Source organism: Liolophura sinensis, chromosome 8, assembly GCF_032854445.1.
Source record: "Liolophura sinensis isolate JHLJ2023 chromosome 8, CUHK_Ljap_v2, whole genome shotgun sequence".
In the NCBI taxonomy this organism is placed as follows: Eukaryota; Metazoa; Mollusca; class Polyplacophora; order Chitonida; family Chitonidae; genus Liolophura; species Liolophura sinensis.
In genome coordinates, this window is record NC_088302.1 from 16,334,252 (window position 1) to 16,352,987 (window position 18,736).

Genomic DNA, 18,736 nt, shown 5'->3' on the forward strand with positions numbered 1-18,736 from the left:
TCCAGGTTTCGAGCCAACGATCTTTGGGTTACCAACAATACATGTCCCGTCTTGACCATTCCACTAACAGGTCTCCCACAAATAACAGGCAGCTGTTGATTGATGAGCTTTACAACGAAGATGAATTACTTCTCTGGCGCATCACAGTGTCAAGATTTAACTGGAGAATTGCAAATTTTACAATTCATGACACGAAGTGTTTTGAAAAGTATACATATGTTTTCTTTCCACACGGTGTACATAATAACCACCTGATGAATAGAGGAATAAACGTATAGTATGCAATTTGAATAACATTAAGTATTTTTCTTGTTATAAATTTAAATTCATTTACCTTTTATAAGTAATATGTTTAAGACGCGTTTTTATCCAATGGAAATACACATAGCACATTTTGAGTACTTGTATGATATCAGTCAACTGTGACGTAGTATAAAACTCAAATTCATGATTTTGGCTTGCCTTCAGATTTCGGAATCATTTGGCGCCTTTAGAGTACTTGGTACATTTAGGCAGACAATTAAGTGGGTAACAATAAGTAAAACAGAAATTAATCGTGTCACGTGTGAATACAAGCCCGCTGTGTGTTGGTGGGAACATCAGTGGGTTGTCTGCAGTTTGGACAAGGGAACGAACCGTTCTTGGCAGAACGGTCCACGTGATCCTTCAGACATTTCAGACAGAAGGTGTGAAGACATGGCAGAAGTTTGGGAGTTTTGAACTTTTCCAAGCATATTGAACACGTGAGAAATTTCTCTTCCACTACCTCTCCGCTGAAGTGTTTCAAACCATGAGATGCCATTCTTCTTGATGTCTGATCTAAATGTAAATCGTATAAAAATGAAATTGGTAATTTTTGTCAATCCTATGTATACTACACAGTGTACAGTTTGCCGGAACCGGGGACTTTACTGAAGGTAACTTGCATCATATTCCGAAATTGCACTGAGAACCATTCAGAGCCTCTGGAGGGTAAGAATAAATATAAATATATGTAAACATAATGAGAAGTTAATACCAAACTTAACTGGTAATATAGGCCTACTTTCGAATCACTGGTCCCCGGTCTTAAAACATCCATTCGACTCAAATCCAAATTTCATTAGGAACCGTTATTATGAGTGTAATATGAAGGGCCGACCTTTTTACATAATAAGTGGATTATTATGAAATTGTAATGCCTTTACACTGTACAACAAATAGTTTGGAAACGGGGAAGCCTCACCACACTGAAATTAAAGCCGATAAATATGTGAAACATTTGTTTCATTGGCCACTGAATATTAGTCACTTCATACTAACTGCTGTGGATGCATGTGGTCTGAAAATATTACAGATTTATCTGGACAAGGCTAGGTGGATAGGCCTATACCCAAACAGTGACTGACCCTTCTTTATGAATCCTTTTTTTTTCTTCAATTTATCTGTTCAACAAATAGTAAGTACAGTTCCTCTCCAGTCGTACGTGGGAAGGTTTGCCAGCAACCTGGGGATGGTCGTGGGTTTCCTCCGGGCTCTGCCCGGTTTCCTCCTACCATAATGCTGGCCGCCGTCGTATACGTGAAATATTCTTGAGTACGACGTAAAACACCAATCAAATAAATAAATAAATAAATAAATAATAAGTACAGTATATATACTCAACATTACAGACTTTTGATGCCAAGTGTATCCTTTTTCATCCCAATTGTTGTATTAATATTAACATAATTCTGAGGAACCTATCGTTGTTGTTTTTCCTGACTATTTCGGCTGCACCCTCAACAGTTATTATTGTTTACTTCGCCCTGTTTATACCATTCATTATAGGGCACTCTCGTAGAACCACTCCATTTCTTCATGAACCGATTCCGGGTTATATCTTCTTGTCCGGCAACAGTTCTCTATTATACAAGTCGTCAACTACATGTATATCGTACAGCGATAAGTTCAATCAGGCCTCTGTCAACTTTTAAATAGCGTGCCTCCATTTTGTATGGCTTCGTTTCACGTGGCTATACCTACAGATATAGAATAAATTCAGTTTCTATTTACTACGCTTAATACATGAAAAGCTTTGGCGCTGCCTTCCATGACATGATTGTCGAAGGATGACCAGCTGTATCTCTTCATCCTAATTATACGTGTGCAGACGACATCTGTGCTGTATGTTTCTCGCCACCATAAATGGGTCAGAGAGTATCATGCATGACATCGAGGCTATGAACTTACCAAATGGTTGGTTAAGCGTTCATTTAAACATGTCCAGTATTGATTTATATGTACAGCGGCTAGGTATACCCGTATATAGCTACTCCAATGTTTTATTCTTCTTTCCGGATATAAGTATAGTAAAAGTGGTTAGGCCAAGCACTATTGTCGACCCGGTGTCAATATTTTCTGACTGTGGCATATAAGCATGTAATTGAAGAGTTGGAATAAAATCCTAACACGTTAAGTTAGCAGAGGCTGACTTTAACCGCTTACATGTGACCACGTGCAACTTCATCTACTACATCTGAACGAGAATACTATCTAAATAAGTCAACTGTTTGCGTCAATAACAAACCAATGTGATTCTAGCGACGTGAAAAGTAGGTGATTAGAAATAAAACGCACACAAACCTAAAACACGTATTGAGATGGTAGTGTGCCTCTACATCAAGGTTATCCTAAACAGATATGCACTATCTCATCTTGTAAATGGAAAGGAGTAGGCCTATAGGTCATCAGCCACTTTGTGAGTCTGCAACGCAGGAAAGGCATAGTTACTTCAGAGACGTATAAATTATGACCATCTTACCTTTTTGTTACTTCTGAAAATCGTCCTCAGAGCAAAGAAGCATCGAGCGTTGCGCAGCTGGTGTACCAGATATGCAGCTATGATCACGTGATGGAATTACCCTTGGACAATTATCCGTTACGACGGCAGGGTTTTAAGGACTGTCTCGGCATCACACGTGAAACATACGAGATGTCGTCTCTCTAGAACATCAGTGCTCGAGGAGCGTCCATCACCAACCTGCCTTGGAATACACGTATATATATATATAGCCTGAATCTGTGAACTAAGTAAAAGCCCCAGCCGTAGGACTCTAGCAGATAAGCCCAAGCTAAATGTATATTTAACTGAGTCACGTGATCGAAATTCAACCGATTTATACACGTGACAAGTTGCCATGGATATTACATTGTCTCTGTTGTCGCTTGCCTTACGCTGTTCGCCTAGCGGTACAGGTTTGTGCTGACCCAGATTGGAAACACGATTATTGATTCCTCATCCAGGTGTTTCTGATTAATACTTATGGGGTTTTACACACAGTTCCTGCTTTTGATTTAACGGGAAGACAGCCGTGCAATCTCTAGTGTTTTGGTCAGCACTTGTTATTTTTGTTTGTTCTGTGCACATATATCTCTCACCCAAAACCGTGTATTCTGTGGTCCTGTTTTGTACACAGCACGAATGCAGCGGAAATATGTTTGAGAAATCGAACAAAATTTTAATATTTTTGTTTACCATCATAAAAACTTGTTGTTTTCTGGCTAAAATATTGTCTATAACATCTTAAGACGAGTGCCAGAGCTGAATACTTTCGTCGTAAACTCCTGAAACCTCATGACCTTTGCGGAGTGGATGGCGGCTTCCTCTGCTTCTGGTGTCAGCTGTTGGTAGGATGTAGGGCTTTCCTGACAAACAGTTTTTTTTTGAGACCTTGTGTTTCATGAGTCTCCAAACACTACTATGGAGATTATTATTTACACACCGGACTCTCCGGTTCCCTCTCATCTGACTGCCGTATAATAAGAGAAATGTGCTTATTTTGTTTTTCTTGTGACATGGCGAATCCATGCTGACAAAATGCTGCTGCCAATGGAGTATGATGTCTAAGACACCAAATACAGGTGACACACCATGTCTTTAACTTTTATCTTTAAAGTCTTTGGTTTGACTCGATTCGTGTACGATCCTAAGTATTCCGACTTCGAAGAGGACGCTCTAACCATTTCGTCATTTATTCTTGGGGTCTAAGATGTTTTCTCGCGGTTCCACGATGTGTTCTCGTGGCCAAGCAATGTCCTATCGCGACCCCACGGTACCTTTGCCTTGCCCTGAAATGTAACTTTCTTAACTGCTGTTGCGATTTATCAAGAATTATCGTTTCTAACTGGCGAATCGGACCCTTGGCCAGATATGTTACTTTTCTGAGTGATAGTCGCAGAGTCAACGTGGTAAATTTACGACTACAAACTCTTGGATTTGAAGTCAAATTTATTTAAACGAAAGTTAACTGGCTGAAAAAGAAGGCAGTGAAAACAAAGTTGCCTGTTTCTTAACGGAAAAATATATCGTATGTCGCTGCTGGGTTGTACAAATAGAATGGTCAAAAGTAAGATGTGCAACAACAACATACAAATGAAATAAACCCGATCGTGTTTGTTTAATAAGGATAAGAAAACCCACAAGACATGTACAAGGATATCGTAAAATAGTAACGAAATTCTAGGACAAAAGCTAGCTAGAGAACAACGCAAAGAAGCTGTACATTGACATCAGTTGCACCCAGTCTGTAAGTGTGGTTTTGACAAAAAGAACGAAAGACCGAAAGAACGAAAAATGATTTCATTTTGTGTTTAGCGTTTTGCATTTCTGATCACGTGAAGTAGTTCTATATATTTCCCTTGAATGATACGAATGAATGATTATGGCTTAACGCCACTGCGGCAATATTGCAGCCATCGTGGCGATTGGAACTGGTGAACTTTTGGTGTTGGAGCCTGAATATCATGGATGCTACCGGTTAGTTCATAAAAAAATAACAGGTTAATGAAACATTATATGTGTACAGTCATAAAAAAGTTAAAACACCATATTCTTTTGATTAATAAACCTAGATTTACTACTATACATCTAGATATATACTATTTCTATACATTTTCTAATCTATGCCGGGATGACACAAATATACGTCTGACAATCCTTACATCCGGACTTACTATTGTATGCATCCATAAGTTATTAAAATGTGAGGTACAAAATTCTGAGATGTAGTGTCCCCGGCATTGGAGTTACTATGAAAGGCCATTAGCAAAAATTCTTGTTATAGCAACGTGGTTGTCATCGCAACCGCCTAATTTGACAAGCGTACATTGTGCGGAGCCGTTCCACCAATATACATGTTAGCATGTTCTGCATCTTTTGAAACTTAGTATTTGTGAATATAAAAAAAATGATTTTTCTCCACAAGTCATTAGAACTGAGGATCTTTAAAAATGATGAGACGTGCAACATGGTTAGACAGATGTTCGCATAGAGTTTTACGTAATGCCAAACATAGCTAATTATTAAAGGTAATATGTACAAAGCCAGCACATCGACCAGCAGAGACATGATGTAGCAGACAAGACATGCGCTACATTGAAATCTACATAGTAAAAATATACAAACATAAAAACTGCACAACAAAAGACACTTACAACAAAGGCAATCTACCACGATCAGAATCCCATGTTCGCGTTTAATTCCATGTTAACTGTATGTCAACTTCTTCACAACATTTAAGGCGTTATGAAGCTAATTGCTAACAGGGTGACTAATGCATTTGGCGCGGTGTATTACGGTTGGACAGTAATAATACAATGTGCTTTCCAAATATTAAAGGCCTTTGAATACATTAAGATAGTTCCCTGGTGTGTTTAAAAGAGATAATATCAGCTGAATCTTTTTACGCCCGAGCAGAAACAGCTGATATACATAAACGATCTGCCTAGCGGATTAATTAATAATGTTAGATTATTTACAGACGACATGTGTCTTTATGTAATCTCAGAAGAGTTCTCCATGAAAGCGTGAAACAGTAAGTATTATCTAACCTATATACTTAACAGAAACAATGAACCCAGTCCTGGCTTGTAAACTTGAATTGTTCAAAAACCACATCATTACTGTGTTCACAGCATGGACAACCTTTCCGGCTGAGATTGTTCTTCTCGGGAAACTCCATTGAATCTTGTAGTACACATCAACATTTGGGTGCAATCTTTAAAGCATGGGCGGACTGGAACACTCTAAACGATGGCCTAATAGCAAATGCCAATAAGAAGATATCGATGTTTCGCAGTCTGAATTATCGTCTTAGCTGCAAAAAACTTAGAAATCATGTACAAAACTTTCCTCCGACCTACTTTAGAATACGCAGACGTGGTCTTGGACACTTTCCATGAACACCAAGTTGCTGCTATGGAGTCTTTGCAAAAAAGGAATGTCTCAGAATAATAAATGGTCTCACAAAGAGTGCGGCAACCAGATTGCTTTATGAAGAGTCTGGTTTCCTAGAACTAAGCCAGCGTTTGTACAATACACGGATCTGTTTCTCTTTGATAAAATTATCCACGATCAGTCAAATTCTTCTCTCCTCCAGATCCTGCCACAATCACCCTCCTCGAGAAAGCCGTATACTGTCCGTTCAGGTATTCGATTAACAGCTTATATGTGCAGCTTTCAACAAATCATTCTTCTCCGCAACTATCAAAGACTGGAATACCTTACTTGTACCGACAAAACAGGTAACTGATCACACTGAATTCAAAAATCAAATTCTGAAGTTATACTCAAAAGTAAAACCCCCAACCTGGTATTAGACAGGCAGTAGGCTTCCTAATATATGTTTATGTCGCTTATGAAATGTATTATATAACCATACATATATCGGTTCTCAAGACATTTCTGTAAGGGACAACTAAATAAAGTAATATGTTTTCTTTACATTTGGTCTATACACTCATGAAACGCAAACGTAAAAATGTCAATAGTTTCAAGGCGCTATGGAAATACAAAGTATTTTGTAAACTCTGATTGTCAGCTGACTTAAATGTTAGACGCGTAATGGCTGTTCGGAAGTTAGCTTACAAGATTTTGTTACAATACATATATATGATATGAAACAGTAGGCCGCCGTGGCCGAAGTGGCTATCTCGCCAGCGCGGCGCAGTGCCTCTGTAGCCTGTCACAAATGTTCATACTGACTTCTGATCTTAGCGGCCGTACCTCGGGAGGTCTTCCAGAAACCCTCCGATGGTTATGAGTCCCCTGGCTCTGCCCGGTTTCCTACCGCCATAATGTTGGCCCTCGTCGTATAAGTGAAATATTCTTGAGCAAGGCGTAAAACACCAAAAAGAGATAAGAGAGAGGTTACATGAAACGCATCATGAAGGCATGTGGGAATACTGCAATAGTACTACGGACCCATTAAGGCAACCTCATTTCTACCACGGTACGTGGAAGTTCCAAGGATCATCCCGGATAACCATGGATGTTGTCAAATCCTAAGGGGAAGGATTACAAACCATCGTGAAAGAAACCTCCTTGGCTTGACTCGAGCTAACAAAAATGTTGAAGTCTGCTTTTCCATTTTCTTTGGGGATTTTTTGCAGACTTTACCATTCGAGGGCGGCCTCTGGACATTGAGTAGTCTGATTCGTTTTCGATTTGCTCTATCACTGCTTCTTCCTTTGTCTTCATGTATTGCACCAAAGCGTTCATTAAATTGCTGACGATTTCGTGAATCGTAGAGGTAAGGGTGGATAACGTTGTGCTAGTATTTTCTGGGAGCCTTTCCTCAAAATCAAGCATGCAATTATCTTCATCGTAGCATTCGTCTTCCTGGTTCTGCCTGGAACAAGGCAAGATCACTCGACGTCCACAATCATGGTCCCAGTAAGTTTCGCGCACATCCATTCCATAATTATATGATATATGTTGCCGTTCAGGGTAAACTTCCAGCATGTTTGCCAAATCGTCATCATAAAAAGAGAAGTTTTCGTCAGGGGTGTCCTGAGGGAAAAGATTCTGTTTTCTGGCCAACGAGTAAGTCTCCAAGATCTCCACATCAGTGCCCACGTTCAGGACATTCGTCAAATATTCCTGGAAGCTCTTGATTTGTGTACAACGCATGTCTGCTTCATCTACTTTCGACGTCATCTGTTTTAGGAATGTAGCATTATGTTCATTAATCTGATTAATGGTCTGTGTTTTAAGTGACGTCAAGTACTTAATAGCTTCAGTGTATATTCCCTCTATTTCCTGAACATATCGCGCAGAAAATTTCTTCCCTTTTTCCATGTTTTCTTCAGCTGAGACCTTCAGTTCTTTCGCCCTTCTTAACTGATCCTTTAGAAAGGACAGTGACTCTTTCATCCATGGCTTGCGTTTTTTAGCAGCCTCCTGGAATGCAATACAGTGGTGCTGGTGATGATCTAATGCCTTGCAATCTCGACACACTGGTTTCTCACAAACAGTACAGTAATAGCGAACGTTTTCCTCAGGATGTTCCGAGCACGGGAATCCCGCCTTCGCCGACGTTTCTTCATCTACTCCACTTCTAACGAGTTGATCAATAGAAATGACTTTGTGTTTGACAGTTTGTCGTGTCATTCCATGGACCCCGGTGCATTTTTCACACAAATAATCCGAGCAGTCGATACATTTAGACACGGCTTTTTCTGTTTTTCCTGTGGACAAGCAAAATGAACAAGTGTGGCCGGCATCAGTGTCAGCGAAGAAGTCCAGCAGACTGTTCATGAAGAAGTTGGTCTTGAAGCCCGTGTCGGTGTTGGTGGGAACATCAGTGGGTTGTCTGCAGTTGGGACAAGGGAACGAACCGTTCCTGACCGAACGTTCCACGTGCTCCTTCAGACATTTCAGGCAGAAGGTGTGGAGACATGGTAAAAGTTTTGGTGTTTTGAACTGTTCTAGACAGATAGAACAAGTGAGGAACTTTTCTTCCACTACCTCTCGGCTGAAGTGTTTCAAACTAGAAGCTGCCATTCTTGGTGTCTAATCTGAAAGTATAAGAATGAAGGAAACTGTTTGTCTAACCTTATTTACTCTCTAAAAACAACTGTTTGCAAGTCCACATATCCACAATGACATGTGTATCAGCAGTGGAGAGACTGTGTACCCAAATTGTGTACCGCTGATACACATGTCATTCTGGATGTACGGGTTTAAACATAGTTCGTTTTAGAAAGTAAAAAATATGAACTTACTCGATTTGACTATGGATTATGCTGTGTACCATTCATACACAGTAGCTGTTAGAGTGTATGTCATTCTCTAACAGCACAGTTCAGTCTGGACGTCCACAGTTTTGTTGTAACCGAGAAATTTACTGGAAATAAGTATATACAAGTGTACGTAGGAACAGAAAATACGCCTAAAAGCATTTTGATTTCATAAATAACGGAAATATAGATGCATCGTTTTTATCTAACTTTACATTAAATTCGAATAAGACCTTTTTCTTATGCTGTAGATATAAATGTCATGTCACATATATTCGGTTATATGATAATGTAGTTAATAGGCATATGGTCTTGACTCGGGAGCTCGGAAAATAGTGTAGCGAATCTCGTCTTTGATTACGAAACCAGTCACTGATTGGTAAAAGTTCAGGTATAGGTTGTCTTATAAGCGATCTACAGCTGGATGTGTTGAATGTATAAGTTAATTCGATTGATCTTCCGACCTAAATCTACTGATGACTGAACGTGGTCATCTGTTCTCTCCATTATGTGTACATTGTTAATATTTATGCACTTACAAGGAGAATAGAATAAAACTCTTACTAAGGTATAAATTGCCCAAAGATACCGGTCAGATATGCATAAGCCTAATAAGAAAGGGAAGAAAGTTTTATAACATAATCTGCACAGGAATTGTATCATATTATTTGTGTACATTACATGACTTTTACTTTGAAACGGAGCAAATAACACTTATCAAATATCATGAGTTAGATGTAGTTTAATGGATGGCAAAGACACGACCTGAATTGACAATGTGTTCGACTCTATATTTGTCATTTGTTAGCAGTATTTTTTATCTTAAATATATAACTATTAAAAATACAAAATGAGTTCAAAATTTTGTAGTAATCCTTGTAAAGAAGTTCATACATCGTATATCTGGTGTTTCCATAAACAAATATATCTTGATTCAGCAATGCATCATGATGATTACCACAATGACACGAGATGAATTCTGCCTTGTGTCAGAGCAATGAATTATATAACTATGTAACTTTGTTACTTCTTTGCAATGTACTGGTATGACCCAGGTACTGCATGTATTATGCTGTGACTGGGTGGAGCATTCTACCAGGTGTCTTCTTCACGTAGTATTCCACCGAGACTGTGATCTTGCTGAGACTTGCTCGCTACAATTAAGGTGACATTGCAGTGACCTAAATATATTGTTACAAGTCACGAAAGAAAAAAAAGCATTTAGTACAGGTTTTTGGGCGCTTGAGTAGTTCGGATACACTGCCTAGCACTGCCTTACTAACCTTCCGCTTAACGCCTTGGCTTGCTCTAGTCAGAGGGTATAACATTTGAAGAGGTTAAGATCTGGGGAAGTATCTGGCTATTTATACAGTGATGTTTGCAATACGGCTCTAAATGGCATCAAAAATCGAAAGTAAAAATGAAGATCTATAAAGAAAGTGTTTTGTTGTTGAATTGGGGCACAAGACATCGGCAGATTATATAGCTTTAAAAAGTCCTGAAATTGTGACAGGAGTTGGACAAGCCAAGCCGCCAGGGTCGTGTTGGTGGCCGGAGGGTGAGAGGGGAGTGGGGAGATAGATGTCTTAGTAAATTCACGGGGTTGTAAGCCGAGTACTTGAACGATAGTGTTTTAATCATGAAGGTATTCCAAATACTGTAGAAATGGAACAAATACATGCTAAAGCAGTCAAGAGAATTTTGCCAGAATTTGTGATTTTGTCAACTCAGAAAAGGCACAGGTGCATACACATACCTGAAAATTACCCACATCTTACCTGATTGTTCTGTTGGAAAACGCTTAATCGCCAGGGAAAAGCAGCAACGAGCGCTCTTCTCTTTGCCAGACAAGTCGATGTAATCACGTGGCGGAATGATTACGCCTGGAAAGTTCTTTAGTATGACAATCGGGTAGTATTCTCTGCATACCAGAAGGACCAGAGATTGTGTTTCACCAGAACATGGGTGTCATCCTGACAGGAAAGGCGTGTAGCATGCACACAGACTATAACTTAGATATAGTCGTTGGACTGATGAAAGGCAGCAATTGGCCATTACTGACTATAACCATGGCGGACAAGTAAGAACGAGTTTGGTGTGAAGTGAGGAAATCTCCAGATACCAGATGGAGCGTACTGAAAAGTAGGACTTCTGAGAAACAGGTCCACGCAGGCTTATATATACGTATAGTACCGGGTATGTCATGGCATTTATTTAAACCGGTTTGAAAACTTGGACTTTTGAGAATTAAATAGATTTCATAAATGCATAAATGTATGTCGTGCCATTCATTTAAACCGGTTTATCTGGTGATCAAATACCATTCAGAAGCGCGACACTCCACGGCATCTATTACATTAAGGTGCAATAGTGCACCTATCTATCTATTCACACACCTGTTCATTTGGTTCTTTACGAGTTATAACGATCCAGTTTGAATGTACGACATGTGATCTGGTGTGTCTCTGACAATATAAGCTTTATCTACACAGCCAAAGTTTAAGCGTGAACAGCCATTTAGTGCTGCTTTGTCGTGTAGAGAATTGTCGTGTCTACACGAAAATGCTTTCTAACAGCAGTTCAGCGCTAACTTGTTGTTTAGAGAGGCGGTGTAAGTGTAAACAGAAGCTCAGCACTACTTTGTAGTGTAGAGAAGTGGGATGGGCAGATGCCTGTAGTATACTAGCAACCATAAACTGCTTTGTAGAGTAGAAACAAATGCCTACATTAAACCAGGTGTATATGTTATAATATCGTGTAGTCAGATGTCATACAACTGAAATGAGATTGTGTTACACCATAATTTACCAATGTGTTATCTCTGCTCTATCGACTTTGAGCTCCTCAAAATCACCCCCTTACCTCACTACGTCTCCTCATTTCGGTCAGTTTTTATCGCAGAATGCAATAAATACCTCATTATATTATACCATGCATTTATCTGATTGTTATTTTCACACCGTACTAAAATAATATTTGGGTTGTCAGCGTGCCAGCCAATGTGACCGTCGTGAGTTGAAGTCCAGCTCATGTTGGCTTCCCCCTCCTGTCGTACGTGGGGTTAAGGTCTTTCAGTAACCTGCGGATGGCCGTGGGTAACCCCGGACTCTGCCCGGTTTCCTCCCAACCAAATGCTGGTTGTTGTCATGTAAATGAAATTTTCTTGAGTACGACGGAAAACCGCAGCTATATATTATAACATGATGAGTCATGCATGATTGACTTGTGTGTCACTCCATAGCTATGACCTTAATCGCGTCTTCATCTGTTCGCTAACCAAAACACTTCACCTCTCCCACTATACATGTAGGTGACAGGCCATGCACATGGACACGTACATTGTAGAGTTGGAGAGTGTCTCCCCTGAGTCTCTACCCCCGTTGAACTTTAGATCTGGCTTACCGTGTCAGTCTTTCTGTAATATCAATGTAGCCCTATATTTAGGACTTTTGCTCTACCCTGTGTTATTTTAGGGTGTATACCAGTGCTACTGTTTACACTACTCTTCGGTGTAGGCTTACACTACTTTCACAAAGAAGTATTTTACAAAACACTCAAAAATGATGTGTTGTCATCACATTTATCATACTATCATATTAAAACAATGCTACGGGACTGTCATAAAATACCACTTTTGGTGCTGAACCTACAAGTACGTCTATAAACAGGCAATAAACCTCTCAGAATGAGGGGAAAATCGGCAATTTAGTCAGGTGCGTAAGTGTAGTTTATTTATCGCACTCAATTTCTGTCATTCTCCTAGAACACAACTTGTGTCTATTTAACATCATTGGAAACTGTTGACTGGTTCTCTTTGCATGATTCCGTTTTGGGGACAGCTAGTACACGAATGTCTGTTTCGACGCATACATGTATATCTATATAAAGAAAGACCTACAACACAGAGAGTAAAATTAGAGCAGCGACGTCAGTGTGCCAGCTGGCAAATGGTCATGAAACCGGCGTTAACCGGCGAAATACGGCCTCTCGTCAATTTACCTCAGTTGAGGTTTTATTTTATCTGTTCATGTAAATGAATAAATAACAGTAATTTACACGCTCCCTAGCACCTAGTACCATGGCTTAAGCAGAATTATTTATTTTGCAATTTATTAGACGTCACTGGTCTAGAATTACTCAAAATGCTGTGTTGTCATCACATTTAACAAACAATCACATTAAAATAATGCAAAGATACCACACCTCGGGGATGTTTAGTCCACCAGCAGAATCCTGATTTGTACAGGAATAGAGTATAATTAAAGACGTACAGCACATAGAATAAAATGAAAGCAGCGACGACAGTGTGACAGCTGGCAAATGGTCACACGTAAGCTGTGAAATACAGCCTGTTACGAGATCCTGTGTCCAGTTATATAGCAAAATACTTATAATGAATATTCCGTTGACCGAACCGTGAAGACTGCCTTATGGTTTACACCGACTGTCTTTGACAATGTGGTTGTGTGTTCGAATCCAGTAGTTTCCACAATTGCGCTGCTGTTTCCTCTACCAATTAACATTGGAGCCGTCGTATAAGTAACATATATTCCCGTGCAAGACATAAAGTAGCATGTTTATAAAAGGATAAAATGCACCCAATTGTTTTAACCTTTGATTTATATAGTGGGAATAACAGAAAGCACACGGCTAAACCACAACAATTTCGTACTAAACATAGGACAGCACTACAAATCTAGAACAATGGCTATCACTATAAAGTTAGCTTAGTGCCAGTGGGTTTTTTCTCTCGACTTTCCCTGAATTATGATAAAATGTTTTATGTCATATACCAGCCATCTTGGAATTCAGATTATAGGTGTTATGAAAACTTTAACCAAGGCCTTTTCACACCTGGAATTACTAATATGGACTGGCGGTACAACAGTCTCAGCGTTAACTGTCAATATCTGTTCAGGACACCATCTTAACTTTGTAAATATATTTTTTCTCTTGACAGTCAGAGATTTTGTCTAAATAATTTTGACCATTTTGAAATCAGATTCAGTTCACAGAATGGAAAGCATGTGTCTGTTATGACAGCCACGTGGAGTTTATCTTTTTATGCCATAGGGGATTTTCGAGATCAAACTCTTGTGTCATTAAAGGTAAAAAAAGAAAAAAAAAACAACAGTCCTACTGTATCACGTGACTTGTCAAACATGTTAGGAGACTTTTGATGACGGTAACCTGGGAAGAAATCTTTCCAGCATTAATCTACCTATCACCTGACTTTCAGTGTTCCAGTGGCGCAAATGACACCAGTTTCCTTTATAAGTTCCTAAGTTCACGCATGTTTAGCTCATCATTTTTTTTTACTCATAATTAGTCATTGTGACACTTTTTACTCCTATTTTATAGTAAATGTGACAAAAATAGTTGCGTAACATTTTCGACAGGTTACATCATACAGTAGGACTTTTTTACCTTCATCGAAAAAAGAGGTTGAATTCGAAACTTCCCTAATACGTTACATAATATGCCAGAAAAACGGTGATAAAAAAGAGAAACGTTAATAGGTATATTTGCAGAGATGAGATCACAATCACACTGGGTCTGAGTTATACACCTACACACTTACTACATCTACTGTATAATATATATATATATATGTTGTTTTATTTGTTATGAAGTGGTCAGGAAATCTTAGTTATGCAAGTTTATTCTGCTGTAGTTATCTCCCTTGTCCTCTGTCAATCGTCAGCTGATTTGTCAAGTAAACAGTCGGACGATGGCTTTCTAAGCTAATGTCGTACAAGTAAAGCGATTTAAATTTGTCAGAGCTCGATAGGGGATATTGAAGTCGTGCTTTGCATTCGTAGAATATCACTTATATCTTGAGTTAACAAATCGAGACACTGCACGTCTAAACATGCATTATAGGTACAGTATACACTGAAGTTAATAATATACACTTCATAATATATTCGTGGGAGAGCACGAATCTGATATAAGTTTGGTGCAGGTTCTAGACATTAGTAGGCCTTATTATGTGCTACTGCATGCGCTATGACATACACACTGTTCGAGACATACCGAAAATCGGCGGATTCACCATTTTTTGTCGTAACTTGCAATCTCTAGGTTCGTGTTTAAGCGCTAGTGGTTTACTCTCTGGTCGTACGTGGGAAGGTCTGCCAGCAACCTGCGGATGGTCGTGGGTTTCCCCAGGGCTCTGCCCGGTTGCCTCCGAGCACACTGCTGGCCGCAATTGTATAAATGAATACTCTTGAGTAAAACACCAATCAAATGAATAAGTAAATCACTCAATAAATCCTGGCATTTATCCGCGTCTGTACAACCACTCGGTACACATAAACACCCTTTTCCCGGGTAATCATCATGTTGTACGTATTTAAATATAGCAACAGTTTTAGTAACAGTACAGGTAACATTCGTCCAGGTAACATTCCCCATTCAAGAAAATTCATTTTGCCAGGTTGATTCATTCAGAATATATTTCACTTCTTGTATATATGACCTCATAAAAATATGTATGCAAAGTTCATGTTTAATTTCGGATGTTTTCGGTGTCACGATATTGCTTTGCCGGACAAATAGGTTTAGCTGTTAAATGGTCTTGCTTGGGAAATTGATTACACTCTGTATTGTTTGTTCAGCATTCGTTGCCGCTGTGTGCTCATGTAGCTCACACCAGCGTTTATGAAATCCACCAGGCTCTTGTATATAGCAGAGGTAAAGTTCTGTAATGTACTGTTCCAAACGTTACCTTTTGGGAAGAAATGAGTGTTCTGATGAACACTCCACGGACTTCTGTGTGCTTTTTGCTTTTGAAATATTGAGGACTGCTCAGGACAAAGATTCTGCTTTCTGGCCAAGGAGTACGTCTCTAAAATCTCCACATCGGTTCCCACGTTAAGAACATTCGTCAGATATTCCCGAAAGCTTTTGATCTGTGTACAGCGTATGTCTACATCTTCTTCTTCCGCCCTCATCTGTTTATGGAATGTAGCACTTTGTTCGCTGATCTGTTTGATAGCTTTATCCTTAAGAGACTCCAAATACCTCACTGCTTCGCTGTATGTAGTCTCAATTTCCCGGACATGCTGTTCACAATAGGCCTTCCCCTTTTCCCTGCTTTCAATGACCAAAAGCTTCCTTTTATTACTATCTTCTAACTCATCCTTTAGAAAGGACAGTGACTCTTTCATCCATGGCTTGCGTTCTTTGGCAGCCGCCTGGAATGCAATACAGTGGTGCTGGTGATGATCTAATGCCTTGCAATCTCGACACACTGGTTTCTCACAAACAGTACAGTAATAGCGAACGTTTTCCTCAGGATGTTCCGAGCACGGGAATCCCGCCTTCGCCGACGTTTCTTCATCCACTCCACTTCTGACGAGTTGATCAATAGAAATGACTTTGTGTTTGACAGTTTGTCGTGTCATTCCATGGACCCCGGTGCATTTTTCACACAAATAATCCGAGCAGTCGATACATTTGGACACGGCTTTTTCTGTTTTTCCTGTGGACAAGCAAAATGAACAAGTGTGACCGGCATCAGTGTCAGCGAAGAAGTCCAGCAGACTGTTCATGAAGAAGTTGGTCTTGAAGCCCGTGTCGGTGTTGGTGGGAACATCAGTGGGTTGTCTGCAGTTGGGACAAGGGAACGAACCGTCCCTGCCAGAACGGTCAACATGGTCCTTCAGACATTTCAGACAGAAGGTGTGGAGACATGGCAGAAGTTTGGGTGTTTTGAACTTTTCTAGACAGATAGAACAAGTGAGGAACTTTTCTTCTACCACCTCTCCGCTGAAGTGTTTCAAACTAGAAAGTGTTTCAAAGGCCATTCTTGATGTCTAATCTGAAAGTAAAAGACGGGTAAAAATGAAGGAAACTGTTTGGGGTAACTTTATTTACTCTCTAAAAACAACTGTTTACAAGTTCACATATCCACAATCACATGTGTATCAGCAGTGGAGAGACTGTGTACCCAAATTGTGTACCACTGATACACGTCATTCTGGATGTACGGGTTAAAATACAGTCTGTTTTAGGGAGTAAAACTATTAACTTACTCGATTTGCTTATCGATTATGCTGTGTACCATTTATGCACAGTGGCTCCTAGAGTGTATGTTACTTTCTAACCGCATAGTTCTGTCTGAACGTAAACAGTTTGTTGTAACCGAGAGGTTTATTGAAAATAGGTATGTATGCGAGTGTACGCAGGAAAAGAAAATACGCTGAAAAGCATTTTGATTCTACCGTATTAAATTAATAAGCGCGTGTGACATCGGATGTGGAAAAATCATAAATAACGGAAATATACATGCATCGTGTTTATCTAACTTTACATCAGAATTAAGAATGTACTTAAAAATGTTAAGTCACATATACTCGGTCATATGATAATATCATTTATTAGGCATATGGTCTTGACTCGGGAGCTCGGGAGATAGTGTAGCGAATCTCCTCTTTGATTACGAAACCAGTCACTGATTAGCAAGTTTGGGTACTTGGTTGTCTTATAACAGTCTACAGCTGGATGTGTTAAATGTGTAATTTAATTCAAATGATCTTCCGACCAGAGCTAAATCTACTGATAGCTGGCCATTTGTCAACTGTTGTGGCTGCTCTGGTTTTACTCTGTATCCTGTAGGCCTTTCACAACATATTTTAACTTGTAAACCCTTAACTGACATGAATGATAAAATCAGAAACCGACGTGAATCTAAGCATCAAGGCCGTATCGGTTACGGTAATGGTTATGTTCGACACGTGGCGGGTTTTGATGAAGATTGATTTGTATCACATTGATTATATCAGATTGACTGGACACGAAAGAAATCTGAGTTATACAGTATATACTTATATTCTGAGAAGGTATATGAAGCACGAAAGTAGCACAGAATCGTGTAAAGAGAAAACCACGCCGTCGTGGTTTGTAAAGGTTTGCCACGATATTTAGCAATTCTTACCGAACACTTCGGTATTGTTGTATGTATGCTTGGGGTTTAACGTCGTTATATAGAATACGTTTCATAGTATGTGTCCTTTAAATTCATGTTTGAAGAACGGCCAGTCACACTTAAGGCTTTGGAAACACAAACACAAGATCTCTATGTGAGATCTATCTATCCCTGTTTGATCTAAGAGGATTCGTGTCTTCATTGCAAGTGGGTTAACAAACTTTCTTTTGAGGAGAAAACTGACATCGAAGTGTGCGAGTGAGTGCTTTGGGTTTCACGTCGTACGAAACAATTTTTCATTCATATGACGACGAAGGAAGGGTGTATGTAATGTGCCTCCTTGTCGTAGGACGTATTCTCATCGCTCTTTTATCTAGTGCTGCTTCACTGAAACGACTTACCGAAGGTAGGTAAGGCGCCCCACCCTCGCCATTATACTGATACGGGTCAACCAGTCCTTGTACTATACCCTTCATGCTGAACGCCAGGCGAGGAAGTTACTCTTTAAAAACTTCCTCTTTTAAAGTCTTAGGTGTGATTCGACCCAGGATTGATCCTGGATCTACCGTTCCCGAAGCGGACGCTCTACCAACTGTGCTATCCATGACATCGATGCGGATTAGTGTAAACATCAAAGTAGGTGTTGAAATCGTTCACCATCTGTTTGATATATAACTGAGAACTTCTCTTCACCCACAGAAAGGACCTAGTACGGTAATACGGACAGAGAGGTACGATGAGATAATGCAAATTTCAAAATACCGG

At 39.6% G+C, this 18,736-nt stretch overlaps 2 protein-coding genes across 2 annotated transcripts; both read right to left on the reverse strand.

Annotated features, from left to right (window-relative positions):
• Positions 1-3,534: 3,534 nt before the first annotated feature.
• On the reverse strand, positions 3,535-11,076 carry LOC135473245 (E3 ubiquitin-protein ligase TRIM56-like). Its single transcript, XM_064753090.1, has 3 exons — positions 10,818-11,076; positions 7,418-8,817; positions 3,535-3,666 (listed from the first exon to the last, which is right to left on the reverse strand). Exons 2-3 carry the CDS (start codon positions 8,801-8,803, stop codon positions 3,535-3,537), a joined length of 1,518 nt encoding a protein of 505 aa, XP_064609160.1. The 5' UTR covers positions 8,804-8,817; positions 10,818-11,076.
• A 4,559-nt stretch (positions 11,077-15,635) lies between these two features.
• LOC135473246 (E3 ubiquitin-protein ligase TRIM56-like) lies at positions 15,636-16,850 on the reverse strand. Its single transcript, XM_064753091.1, has one exon. It carries the CDS (start codon positions 16,848-16,850, stop codon positions 15,636-15,638), a length of 1,215 nt encoding a protein of 404 aa, XP_064609161.1.
• Positions 16,851-18,736: the final 1,886 nt, after the last annotated feature.

Coding starts and splice junctions, on each gene's coding strand:
- LOC135473245 (XM_064753090.1), bottom strand. CDS start 8,803: ATGGCAGCTTCTAGTTTGAAACACTTCAGCCGAGAGGTAGTGGAAGAA. Junction 3,667..7,417: donor CCAGAGGCCGCCCTCGAATG/GTAAAGTCTGCA, acceptor ACTGTTTGTCAG/GAAAGCCCTACATCCTACCA.
- LOC135473246 (XM_064753091.1), bottom strand. CDS start 16,850: ATGGCCTTTGAAACACTTTCTAGTTTGAAACACTTCAGCGGAGAGGTG.